This window comes from Lepidochelys kempii, chromosome 1 (assembly GCF_965140285.1).
Source record: "Lepidochelys kempii isolate rLepKem1 chromosome 1, rLepKem1.hap1, whole genome shotgun sequence".
Classification (NCBI taxonomy): Eukaryota; Metazoa; Chordata; order Testudines; family Cheloniidae; genus Lepidochelys; species Lepidochelys kempii.
Window position 1 is genome coordinate 16,718,069 of NC_136380.1, and position 12,744 is coordinate 16,730,812.

Here is a 12,744-nt window from a genome sequence, read left to right on the forward strand (position 1 = left end):
AGGTCTCTGGCCTGATTTGATGGGGACTGGGTCAGGAGATGGTGTTGGATCCAGATCAGGTGAGAGTTAGGAGTCAGAGAATGGGTGAAATCTTGGCACTCTGCTGGCACAGAGCCTGGCTGGGATGTGCACACGCACTCATACCCGCACGCATGGCACTGGTCATATCCTGAGCGGCGCAGGCCTCTCTGTGAGAATGCAGGCAGCTTTGTGGCTGCCCAGCTGTATCCCCAGAGCAGGGACAATGACTCCACTGCCAGACGTGGCAGCAGAGTCACTGAGGAGGGGCTTCAGGGCTCAGGCAGTGCCCTGCCTAGGTCCCTGCAGAGGACGGGTGAGGGGAAGCTCCCTGGCTGACTGACACCCATGGAGACAGTGAGAGAGTTGAGCTGTTGAGTTGCTCCCTTCACTCCACCCCCTGCCCAGGCTGGCTGACAGCCCCTGAAAGCTCCATAAGCCAGGACAGGGGCCCACTGCCCCAAAGATCCCACTCTGCGCACAAGCAGTAGGGGATGGCGGGGCAGCACAGGTGCCCTGTGATCCCCTCCTCTCCACCACCTGCTGACATTTCCCAAGGCTCTTCCCGAGGCCCTTATCATCAGGCCCTGTCAGGCAGATGGCGACATTGGTCCCCAAGGCTGCCATAACCCATGGGGCACCTAGGTGGGGGAGAGAGAGGGATCTGGCTCAGCAGAAAGCCAGTGGGCGTGACAGAAAGGTCTGCAGCACCCTAACGCACCGAGCGGAAGATCAGCAGCTCTGTGTCCCTCGCGATCGGCAAGGCCAGTGCAGTGCTGCTTAAGGAACCCAGGGCCCTGTATGGCACCATGAGACAGCGGCAGTGTAACAAAGAGCTGTCTTGTTCTGACGGCCCTACTCACGTGCATTTGTTTTTACGATCCCATCTCTAAATCCCTCCAGGAAAACAAAGCCAAGTTGTCAAGGAGCGAGCCAGGAGGCAGATGGGATTTCTCTAGTGTTTCTCAGATGTAATCCTGTTCACTTATTTTTAAACATCTCCCCATCTATTTCTTAGAAACTGCTCCTGACATCTCTTTAGCTTTCCTTTCCAGAGAGCGTTATCAGGACCCTGCAGCTGTCCAGGCAGGAAATAGGGAAACGAACAGGTTCTGAAGGGCAGTGCAAGGTCGGGTAAAATGGGAAGCATGCAAAGTTGTATCGATGCACCCAGCTCCTGTAGCAGCCAGGAAAGAAATTAGTACAGAAATCAATTTGGAGAATACAGAAAGGAGGCTAGAATCATGTGACTTGACTGAATTCCACAAAAGCAAGGAAACACAGAGTGAAGAGGTGCCATTTTGTCCTTAGCCCGCCTTACTATGTTCAGGATTTGCAGCTCCTCTGCTTTACTGGAGGAGGGAGTGACGTCTAGTAGTCAGAGCAGTGGACCAAGACTCAGGATGCCTGGAGTTTGCTCCCAGCTTTGCCACAGTCTTCTCCAGTGCCCTGCTTCTGGTGTAGTCATTAGTACCTGCACAACGTGGGTGGGGAACGCTACTGAATCAGGTGCGTGGAGCAACCTCACTTGACTGACTCTTCAGCTGACAGTGTAGTGAGCCAAATGTCAGAGGGTGACATAATTCACACACACACTTTTACTAAGCCCTGCAGTGCATGCTGCCTCTGGGATGAAGGGGTAATGCTCAGCAGTGACCCCTTCTGGTATATTAGGAGTGGCATGGATGAGCGGGAAAGATTCAAGTCCAGTTCTTCTTGATAGGAGGGGGAATGGCTGTGCTATAGAGCCCCAAACGTAGTGAGTTGTAAAGTGGGACATCCTTAGATGTGACTGGGATGGCAAGAACCTCTATGGGGAGGAGCCTTATACCATCCCTCTGTTCCTGTCATGGGATGGCCAGTGGTCACAGGGTAACTGTTGTGGCGGTTCATTCCCCAGGATCACCATGACATGCTGCTGGAGATTGAGAGGGACAAGGCCATCACTGACAAGGTCATCCTCATACAGAAGGTAGTTCGTGGGTTTAAAGACAGGTATGATATGCCAAGGAAATGCCTGGTGAATATTGGGGGATCTGGTAGTGCGACTGAGTAGCACACCATATTGCAGTTCATGGCACTCTGCTAAAACAATGTCCTCTTTGCCTCTGTTACCACTAGCTTACTCTGCCCATTCACAATGTGACTGGCCTATTGCTTTAGCTTGCAGTGAGCGCAATAAAGCCCCCCAGGGGTTGACATTATGATATAATTGGTGCTGGAGCTGCTCAGAGCACGAAGGAAATTATTAACGTATATTTTCAGGCTGTCAAATTTCAGAACAACGGGAGTAAGGATTTCTGTCCACACTCAGTTCTGCACTTGACAGAGGCACTCTTCATTGGCCAACTTTAGTCAGACTAGCAGACTATTCCAAGATCTGCGCCAGATCTTGGTCCCATTGAAGTCAATGACAAAATTCCAGTGGGAGACTAAAGGGAGGTGATATTTAGTCTTATGGCAGCAAAGAGCAATAGTTACAGTGCCACTCATCCCAAGGCGCTGTACAGCCATTCCCACTGAAAACCAGGCAGCGCAGAGATCAGATGCAGGAAGCCAACCCATGTAAAGCACACTGCATAGCAATGTGGGGGAAACAGAAAATGATGGCCAAGGACTCCAGGACGTAGTCCTGTCCTTAGAGAAGCAGCGCTGAGTATTGCTCAAAGTCGGGGACTAGCAATCAGGGCTTCTGTCACCTGTCCCTGACTCTGCCGCTGGCTTGCTGTGTGAACTTGGACTAGTGACTTCTTATTTCATTCAGGCCCCAAATGTGTGCTGTGCACCTCTTAGAACATTGAGAAGACAGAAAGGGCCAGATCATAGAATCATAGAATCATAGAATATCAGGGTTGGAAGGGACCCCAGAAGGTCATCTAGTCCAACCCCCTGCTCAAAGCAGGACCAATTCCCAGTTAAATCATCCCAGCCAGGGCTTTGTCAAGCCTGACCTTAAAAACCTCTAAGGAAGGAGATTCTACCACCTCCCTAGGTAACGCATTCCAGTGTTTCACCACCCTCTTAGTGAAAAAGTTTTTCCTAATATCCAATCTAAACCTCCCCCACTGCAACTTGAGACCATTACTCCTCGTTCTGTCATCTGCTACCATTGAGAACAGTCTAGAGCCATCCTCTTTGGAACCCCCTTTCAGGTAGTTGAAAGCAGCTATCAAATCCCCCCTCATTCTTCTCTTCTGCAGGCTAAACAATCCCAGCTCCCTCAGCCTCTCCTCATAACTCATGTGTTCCAGTCCCCTAATCATTTTTGTTGCCCTTCGCTGGACTCTCTCCAATTTATCCACATCCTTCTTGAAGTGTGGGGCCCAAAACTGGACACAGTACTCCAGATGAGGCCTCACCAATGTCGAATAGAGGGGAACGATCACGTCCCTCGATCTGCTCGCTATGCCCCTACTTATACATCCCAAAATGCCATTGGCCTTCTTGGCAACAAGGGCACACTGCTGACTCATATCCAGCTTCTCGTCCACTGTCACCCCTAGGTCCTTTTCCGCAGAACTGCTGCCTAGCCATTCGGTCCCTAGTCTGTAGCTGTGCATTGGGTTCTTCCGTCCTAAGTGCAGGACCCTGCACTTATCCTTATTGAACCTCATCAGATTCCTTTTGGCCCAATCTTCCAATTGGTCTAGGTCCTTCTGTATCCTATCCCTCCCCTCCAGCGTATCTACCACTCCTCCCAGTTTAGTATCATCCGCAAATTTGCTGAGAGTGCAATCCACACCATCCTCCAGATCATTTATGAAGATATTGAATAAAACCGGCCCCAGGACCGACCCCTGGGGCACTCCACTTGATACCGGCTGCCAACTAGACATGGAGCCATTGATCACTACCCGTTGAGCCCGACAATTTAGCCAGCTTTCTACCCACCTTATGGTGCATTCATCCAGCCCATACTTCCTTAACTTGCTGACAAGAATACTATGGGAGACCGTGTCAAAAGCTTTGCTAAAGTCAAGAAACAATACATCCACTGCTTTCCCTTCATCCACAGAACCAGTAATCTCATCATAGAAGGCGATTAGATTAGTCAGGCATGACCTTCCCTTGGTGAATCCATGCTGGCTGTTCCTGATCACTTTCCTCTCATGCAAGTGCTTCAGGATTGATTCTTTGAGGACCTGCTCCATGATTTTTCCAGGGACTGAGGTGAGGCTGACTGGCCTGTAGTTCCCAGGATCTTCCTTCTTCCCTTTTTTAAAGATTGGCACTACATTAGCCTTTTTCCAGTCATCCGGGACTTCCCCGGTTCGCCACGAGTTTTCAAAGATAATGGCCAGTGGCTCTGCAATCACAGCCGCCAATTCCTTCAGCACTCTCGGATGCAACTCGTCCGGCCCCATGGACTTGTGCACGTCCAGCTTTTCTAAATAGTCCCTAACCGCCTCTATCTCCACAGAGGGCTGGCCATCTCTTCCGCATTTTGTGATACCCAGCGCAGCAGTCTGGGAGCTGACCTTGTTAGTGAAAACAGAGGCAAAAAAAGCATTGAGTACATTAGCTTTTTCCACATCCTCTGTCACTAGGTTGCCTCCCTCATTCAGTAAGGGGCCCACACATTCCTTGGCTTTCTTCTTGTTGCCAACATACCTGAAGAAACCCTTCTTGTTACTCTTGACATCTCTGGCTAGCTGCAGCTCCAGGTGCGATTTGGCCCTCCTGATAACATTCCTACATGCCCGCGCAATATTTTTATACTCTTCCCTGGTCATATGTCCAACCTTCCACTTCTTGTAAGCTTCTTTTTTATGTTTAAGATCCGCTAGGATTTCACCATTAAGCCAAGTTGGTCGCCTGCCATATTTACTATTCTTTCGACTCATCGGGATGGTTTGTCCCTGTAACCTCAACAGGGATTCCTTGAAATACAGCCAGCTCTCCTGGACTCCGCACCTGGCATCAATGGCGGTGGGTGCATTGACATCAATGGAGCTACGCTGATTTATGCCAGCTGCAGATCTGTCCCACAGTCCTTATTCGGGTGAGGTTAAAATCTAAGACTAGAGGAAACAGAGTAGGAAGATTCCAAATGCAAGGGATGGGGGGGAGGAGCGGGGGGGCGAGGGGTAAGTCACAAGAGCCTGGGCCTGAGGTGTCACCCAGCAGTTCAGGGCAGGACCGTTGATCACCTAGCCCTGGATTGGCACATTTGGACTGCTCTTCCCATACCTGTTTTGGACAAAGCACAGGGAATGGGCAGAGAAGAGCATGATAGCACCACTACAATGCCTCTGCTTCCTCTTGCATGGGAAAGGAAAGCTGGGACTGGCATTATCCGGCAGACGACTGAGCTCAAGGGGGTGGAGGTTACTCCAGCTTCCTCCCTTACAGTCTGTGAAGAATGTGGCCGGCTTTCCCTGTGGGCCAAGGTGACGCTAACCCCCAGCAGACCAGCACAAAGTGTTGTAATGCCTTTCCAGGTCCAATTTCCTGAAAGTGCGACGTTCGGCCCTGATGATTCAGAAATACTGGCGGGGACATAACTGCAGAAAGAACTACGGTGCTGTAAGTGTTGCCAGTTGTCCTTTATGTTCTTTACCGCCTTGGTCTCATTGTCTAGGATCCAGATATCAGTTTCCCTTTTGGTCCAGTCAAGCTCCCCTGAGGGGAAAGATCAAAGGGGGGAGAGCTGGCTAGTGTGTTGGGTGGATGGAGGGAAGGGGGGGAAGCTATACCCTCGTTGCCCTCTGTTCTGAATAAAGGGAGCGACCGTCTCTTTGGTTGTCCTCCTCATGCCTTTGTCATGAGTTGAACCCATCTTACAGCAGCTGATCACCTGTGGTCCTGGATGGCTTATGTTGTTTCTCAGGAGGCTGCAAACTCAGGGCCAGTATTAAAGCTGCTGGAAGTGGTATAGCTCTGTCCTTGGAAATGCACTGGATCCAGGTTGTCCCTCAGACTTTACTGCAGCTGCAGCCATATTTTTCTAACAGTCCCCCCACTCCACAACCCCATCCAAAACTGCGCAGGTGTGGCTGACATCTTATGGTGTCCTGGGTATTTACACAGGCCCCCTTAGCATCCCCAAGCATGGCAGATCCCAGAACTCAATAGGGAGTGTGGGACGGAAGAAGAGAATGCACCCAACATGGTATATGACCCTCTTCTGGACCCAACCCAGCAGAAGACCTGCAGGGGGCCCACCATGACATTTGCCCTGCTGAAGTGTGCAGGGGGCAGGCTGAGAATGGGAGGGTTCAAGGCCAGAGGGATGGCCGTTCTCTGCAGTATCATCCCCCACGCAACCCAGCTTAAGCTATGCCTGACTGAATCAACGTAAGTGCCCGCTCCTGTGATGTGGAACTGCTTGGAGGAGACAATGTAGTGGTAATAGCCATGACAGGAGGCAGGGGGAGATGCTGGGCCTCCTTGTGCATGGCCCTTTCTACCTGTGATTGCCCTGAGATCTGCATAGATCTGGGGGATCTTGAGAGTCAAACCTCTGGAGGGAAGCACAGGGAGGAGACTGTGCTTTATGGGTCACTGAGCCCATAAAGACTTGGATCTCTAGCCCGTGGGAAAACTCCCGTTGACTAAGTGAGCTTTGGATCAGGCCCTCAAATCCAGGCACCCTTTGTTTCTCTGCCATCTCACAGCAGTTTTCCCCTGCTTTCTGTGGGGGGGAGCGGGGGCTCTTTGCTTGTTGCTAATGTCATCAGATTTTTATTTTCAGCTGCGAGAGGGCGGACGAGCGAGGAAAATCTGATTATGGCCAGTGAGACCCTCAGGGGCCCCCAGTGTCTTAACTCTGTTTCCTTTGCAGATGAGGATTGGGTTCCTGAGGCTCCAGGCCCTCTACCGTTCCCGCAAACTCCACACGCAGTACCACATGGCTCGCAGACGCATCATTGAGTTCCAGGCAAGGTGCCGAGGCTGCCTGGTGCGCAGGGCCTTCCGCCATCGCCTATGGGCTGTCTTCACGGTCCAGGCTTATGTCAGGGGCATGATTGCACGGAGGCTGTATAAGCGCCTTAAGGGAGAAGTAAGTACCATGCAGGAAATGCTGTTTGCTAGCACGTTTGCTGGAGAAAGACAGCAGCCAGTTAACAGGACCAACAGGGCTGGTTTCCCCAGAGCATGATAGGCTTTATAACATACATCCTATGGCCTTTGTCTAGCTGTCAGTGTCTCTCTGTCTAAGGGTATGTCTACACTAGATTTTTTTTAACCTGGAGTTAATTGATTGCCAATTAACTTGAGTTAGTTAACACTTTGGTGAAGGCTAATATGGGCATGCCCCAAATGTTTGTTCCAGGATACAAAAGTCTGTGGTTACCCTAGAGGTCAGCTCCCTAAATACCATAGAGAGAGGCAGATCACAGTAGTATGTGGATCACTGACTCTGTGCAAGGGAGTGCAGAACACAAACTCTTTCCCCAAGGTCTTGACAGAATGAAATAAAAATCAGAAAGGAAATGTGAAAGCTGGTAGCCTCTCTCGGGCTAGAAACTGACTCCCATTATGTTAGTGTTCCTTGAGACATACCAAGGGATAGACCTGTGTTTGTGTCTGTACTGCGTGCTCCTGTGATCTGGATGTTAGCAGGGCAAAAGTGCTAACTGCCTTTTTAAAAGCCCACTTGTGTTTTCTTTCCCAGTATCACCGCCGTCTGGAAGCAGAGAAGCTTCGTCTGGCAGAAGAGGAACGGCTCAGGAAGGAGATGAGTGCCAAGAAAGCCAAAGAGGAAGCAGAAAAGAAGCACCAAGTACGTCCTGACTTTTCTCTTTCTTGGCTTCTCTTTAGGGCCTGATTCTACTCCCGCTGAAAAGTGTAGGGGCAGAATAAAGTCAATTGAAGGCAGCATCCCAATAAATAGTATGAGGACTTACTGTCCTGTTGTACTGTTCGTATTTGATTCAGTAAAGGCGTCCCTATTTTAACTTGAATGAAGCTAGCACAGAATTTCCAATCTGCTACACCAGAATGCCACAGATTATGCTTATTCTTTTGGGTACTATGGGACTGCATAAAGGACCCCTCCTGAGACTGGAACATTGCTACTGTGCTAGGTGTTCTATGTACATAGAGTAAAAGTTCTGCACCTGGGACCTCATGCTCTAAATAGCCAAAAGAAGAGAGAAAGAAGCATTGTTGTGTCCATTTTGCAGGTGGGGAACTGAGGCACAGCTTTAAGCATTGTCCAAGGTCACACAGTGAGTCAGTGGCAGAGCTGGGAATTTATCTCAGATCTTCTGCGTCTCAGTCTAGTGCTTTAACTCCAAGACCTTCCTTCTGCTCTAAAGCCAAGGGGCCATGCTGCAGAATTTAGGACCAGCTTGCCAGAGAATGCACTCTAGTCAGCGTAACCATTCTCTTCTAGGTACGCCTTGCCCAGCTGGCCCGGGAAGATGCTGAGAGAGAGGTGAAGGAGAAGGAGGAAGCCCGTCGGAAGAAGGAACTCTTAAGCAAAATGGAGAAGGCCCGAAACGAGCCAGTGAACGACTCAGATATGGTGGACAAAATGTTTGGATTCCTAGGGACCACTTCGTCTCTGCCAGGCCAGGAAGGACAGGCACCCAATGGCTTTGAGGTACTGCATGGAGATGGAGCAACAGACAGGACTTGCCAGTGTTGCTCAGAGTAATATATTGGGACAGATGGCAATCCATCCCATCTTGGTTCAGCATCATCACCCTATTACCCTAATGGTTTGCTCTTGGAGTGCTCATCATAACTCTTTTTCCAGGGTGTTCACACTTGCTGCTTCTCCTACTGCCTTTGGGAGTCTGTCCCACAGAGGAATTCTCCTCAGGATAAAGAAGTATCTACAGACCTCACGTGGCCCGGATCCAGCTCCCCTTGAAATCACTGGTTTCAAGGGGAGTTGGATTGGGTCCTTTGTGCCTATTCTTGTCCTAAGAACTGATCCTGGTCCTATTGAAATCAGTGGCAGAACGGGGAGCAAGGTCAGGTGCAGGGTGAGGGAGCTTTAAAAAACACAAAACCAAACAGGGCGTGTATATTTTCCTCCCTCTCCAGGACCTTGAGCGAACCCAAAAGGAGCTAGAGGAAGAGGATTTAGATGCAGCTTTGCCCCTCCCCGAGGAAGAGGAGGAAGACCTCTCAGAGTACAAATTTGCAAAGTTTGCAGCCACCTACTTCCAGGGCACGACGACGCACACATACATCCGCCGGCCACTTAAGCAGCCCCTTCTGTACCACGAGGACGAAGGAGACCAGTTGGTGAGACAGGAAATAATCCAGAAATGTCCTGGTCATGAAGAATGGGGCTGGATGGTTCAGCGGGTTGGTAATAGGCTACAGAGCCCTTCATTTCTAGGACACCCATTTGAATCCATCCCAGTAGAACACACGAGTCTGAAGATAGTTTAGGAGCAAAGTCCTTATCTGCTATTGGATGTCCCGTGTGACATTCATGGATGGCTTCTCTTTCTATTGGGCAAGTGACCACCAGCCTTTTTACAATAGTCATGTGGCGCACCCTAAGGAAATTTCATTTGCAATGTGCTTGAGCACCATGTTTAAGAAATAAAACAGTGCAAGCCAGTAATAAAACAAACCTCCCCAAGCATTCTGAACCTGAATCTAGTACTTGTGTAGCAGGCTAGAGTTAGAGCTTAGGAGGCAGAGGGCCACCAAACAGGTATAAATATACAGCAGTAGGACAGTCTGCTCCCACACTGTCCCACCCATGTGCCTCAGGATGGGAAGTCAGTCCACATGCCCATTCAGTCCTTGATGTCTCTGCTGAGATGCTCTGACGGTCAGGGCTGGCTCCAGGCACCAGCGAACCAAGCAGGTGCCTGGGGTGGCAAATGTAAAGGGGCGGCAGGACATCGGGCTCTGGGGCGGCAATCCTCCCTCGGCGGCGGTGGGAATTCAGCGGCCACTCCGTCACAGCGCGTTTCGTGCTCGGCGGCAATGCGGTGGCAAGAATGTGACTCTTCTTTGGTTGCCGGCAGCAATTCGGCAGCCGCACCATCCACCTCTGTGTTCGGCAGGCAGGATTCCGCCTCCCCATTCGGCGGCAAAAAAATTTTTTGACCACTTGGGGGGGCAAAAACGCTGGAGCCGGCCCTGCTGACGGTGCCCACTGTGCTCGTGGTGACCGGTCTGTTAGGGATTGGGCCGAGAGCCACTTATACAGGGTGTGCACAGGAACTGTATAGGAGACTTGTGCCCAAACTCCTTAATGGCCCGACATTGTATAAAAAGATGGATCGTAGTGTCCTCCCTGTTTGTTATTATTCTACTGGCCTTTCTCTTCGTGCAGCTGAGAAATGATGGGACAGAAAACCTCAACTTAGTAAGAAACCCTTTTTTGATACTAACAGTCTGATTGTTCTTTTTGGGCGGGAGGGAGCAGAGGCAGGGACTTAGTTTGTTTTGGATGATCTAATTTGAGTAGTTTCTCCTTCATACACGACTTTAATGGAGAAGGGGGTCATGTATTTTCCAGACTGCAGTCCATGTTGCACAGTTTTAGTTTAATTTGCATTTACAGTACACATTTTAATGAACTAGTCATTTTGCACTGTATACTCACCACTAGCCTCTTGTGGACAGATTCAGAACTGCTCAATGGTTTGTCATAGACCTGCTAACAACCAAAGGAGAGTCTCCTTTAGCTCAAGTAGCAGGGGCCTGTGCTTTTGGAGCAGGGGATCTGAGTATTATCCACGCTGTCATGAAGTGTTTAGTGCTGGGATGGGACCAGTCACTGGTGGCCATGGCTTTATTACAGTCTAATACACACAATTAATTATATTAACCCAGACCAAGCTAAGAACTCTAGTAAGTTACATCTTTATTGCAAATAGGCAGCACTGGCAGTGTGGATCACTATTCTTCGTTTCATGGGAGACCTTCCTGAGCCGAAATACCATACGGCTATGAGCGACGGCAGCGAGAAGATTCCAGTGATGACCAAAATCTATGAGACTCTAGGGAAAAAGACCTACAAGAAAGAGCTGCAGGCTCTGCAGGGGGAAGGAGAGGTGAGAATGCTCTTTCCTTTAATGTTACAGCTCTAGAAGAACCCATATTCTTGATGTACCATTCATGAAAGTAGAAATTTATCTATGGAACGAACTGCTGATGGGATTGATTGAGGCAAATAGTTTTGTAAATTTCATCCGCCACTGTGCTAGCAAGGAGAAAACTACAAAGGCTCTCATCCCTTGTGTTTCAAAATATAAATTCTATTCCATATAGATTCTTATACCGCCCTCCTCACCCTAGTATTCTACTGATGCAAAGCACTCTAGCAGAACTAGGTATTATTATGATTATTAGTGCGTTAAGCTATGTGGCTAACACTTGTCACATGTGGTTCATTCTCTCATCCTCTCCCCAGGCATGTGTGTGCGGTGGAATGTTTTTGGTTGGATTTAAATGAACATGTGGCTCTGTGTTTGTGTTAGTCAGGCCAAAGATGTGTGGGAGCGGTGAGGTCTGGGATTGTCCCACGGGATTCAACCCCTCTTGGGGTCAGAAGAAAATTACTCCTATGGTAAATGGTATTGCACCATTAGGTTATTATGGGACAAGTACACTTCACCATAAGAATCCATCTTTGGCTGCTGCCAAAAGCAGGACAAAAGACTGGATAGACCATTGGTCATTGCACTCTGGCAGTTCATATGCTTTCGTCTTTGAGAATCTGCCTTATACAAGATGGCAGAACATTTTCAGTGGCCTGGCTTGCTGGTGGCAGGATGTGATAAATGGTACTGCTGCTCTTAGATGTGTTTGTCAATTACATCAAGGCCCTCTAGAGCAGGGGTCTCCAAAATTTTTGAATCGCGCACCCCCAGGGCCAGCTCTGGGGAAGCAAAAAAAAAAAAAAAAGAGCGGCCGCCGGCGTGCCGCCGAAGACGGAGCGGGGAGAGCCGAGCGGGCGCCGGCGTGCCGCCGAAGACGGAGCGGGGAGAGCCGAGCGGCCGCCGGCGTGCCGCCGAAGACGGAGCGGGGAGAGCCGGGAGGCCGCCGGCGTGCCGCCGAAGACGGAGCGGGGAGAGCCGAGCGGCCGCCGGCGCACTGCCCAAGGATCAAAGGTCCGTGCCGGCGGCGCTTCTTCAGCGGCGCTCCTCCTGCCGTGCACCCCAACGGATGGCCTGGCGCACCCCACTTTGGAGACCACTGCTCTAGAGTCTAAGAACAGCCACCTTTGTTTGCCACTTTTGGTAGATCTAAGTAAATAAAATGCCTGGTTCTAGTCATATTGCCAGAAACAATGATATAATGTAGCAATTTCATTAAAGCTGCTGGTGAGGAAAGTAATCTCCATTGGGATCTAATTATGTTAAAATATACATGAAGAATCAGGCTTGGTTCTGTATAATTAACCATTTTTTAAATTTTTTTCATTGGACAGAAGATCATATTTCAGTCGGCTGTAGCATCAGCAGAGCCCCTAGAGAAGAGAAATAAAATGTAACAATGTATTTTTATCTTAGAGACAAACTGTTCTTCTTGGACAGTAATATTCTCATTTCTCTGGGTAGTATGAATGCCTGGTTAGATTGAATTAGAAACGGATGGATGGATATTCATAAGCGGCCAGCTGCTTCTAATCCATAAACTACATATTAGAGATGGGTTTGAGCTGTAATTTACCTTCATGTCAAACTTTCCTAAAATATGAGGTTGTTTCAATCCAGGTTTTGATTTGGCCCATTAAAGAGACAGAGGCCAGCTGCAAAATTGAGATCCAGATCTGAGCATTACAGTGGGTTGGAGGAA

At 49.5% G+C, this 12,744-nt stretch overlaps 1 protein-coding gene across 1 annotated transcript in view; it reads left to right on the top strand.

The window, feature by feature from the left end:
* MYO7A (myosin VIIA) overlaps window positions 1–12,744 on the top strand; it is a 116,777-nt gene that overhangs the window by 65,068 nt on the left and 38,965 nt on the right. The window contains exons 18-24 of the mRNA XM_073335284.2: window positions 1,919–2,013; window positions 5,460–5,544; window positions 6,803–7,021; window positions 7,637–7,744; window positions 8,360–8,569; window positions 9,019–9,222; window positions 10,821–10,997. Of these exons, the coding sequence (XP_073191385.1) occupies window positions 1,919–2,013; window positions 5,460–5,544; window positions 6,803–7,021; window positions 7,637–7,744; window positions 8,360–8,569; window positions 9,019–9,222; window positions 10,821–10,997 (1,098 nt within the window). The remainder of the gene's footprint in view (window positions 1–1,918; window positions 2,014–5,459; window positions 5,545–6,802; window positions 7,022–7,636; window positions 7,745–8,359; window positions 8,570–9,018; window positions 9,223–10,820; window positions 10,998–12,744) is intronic.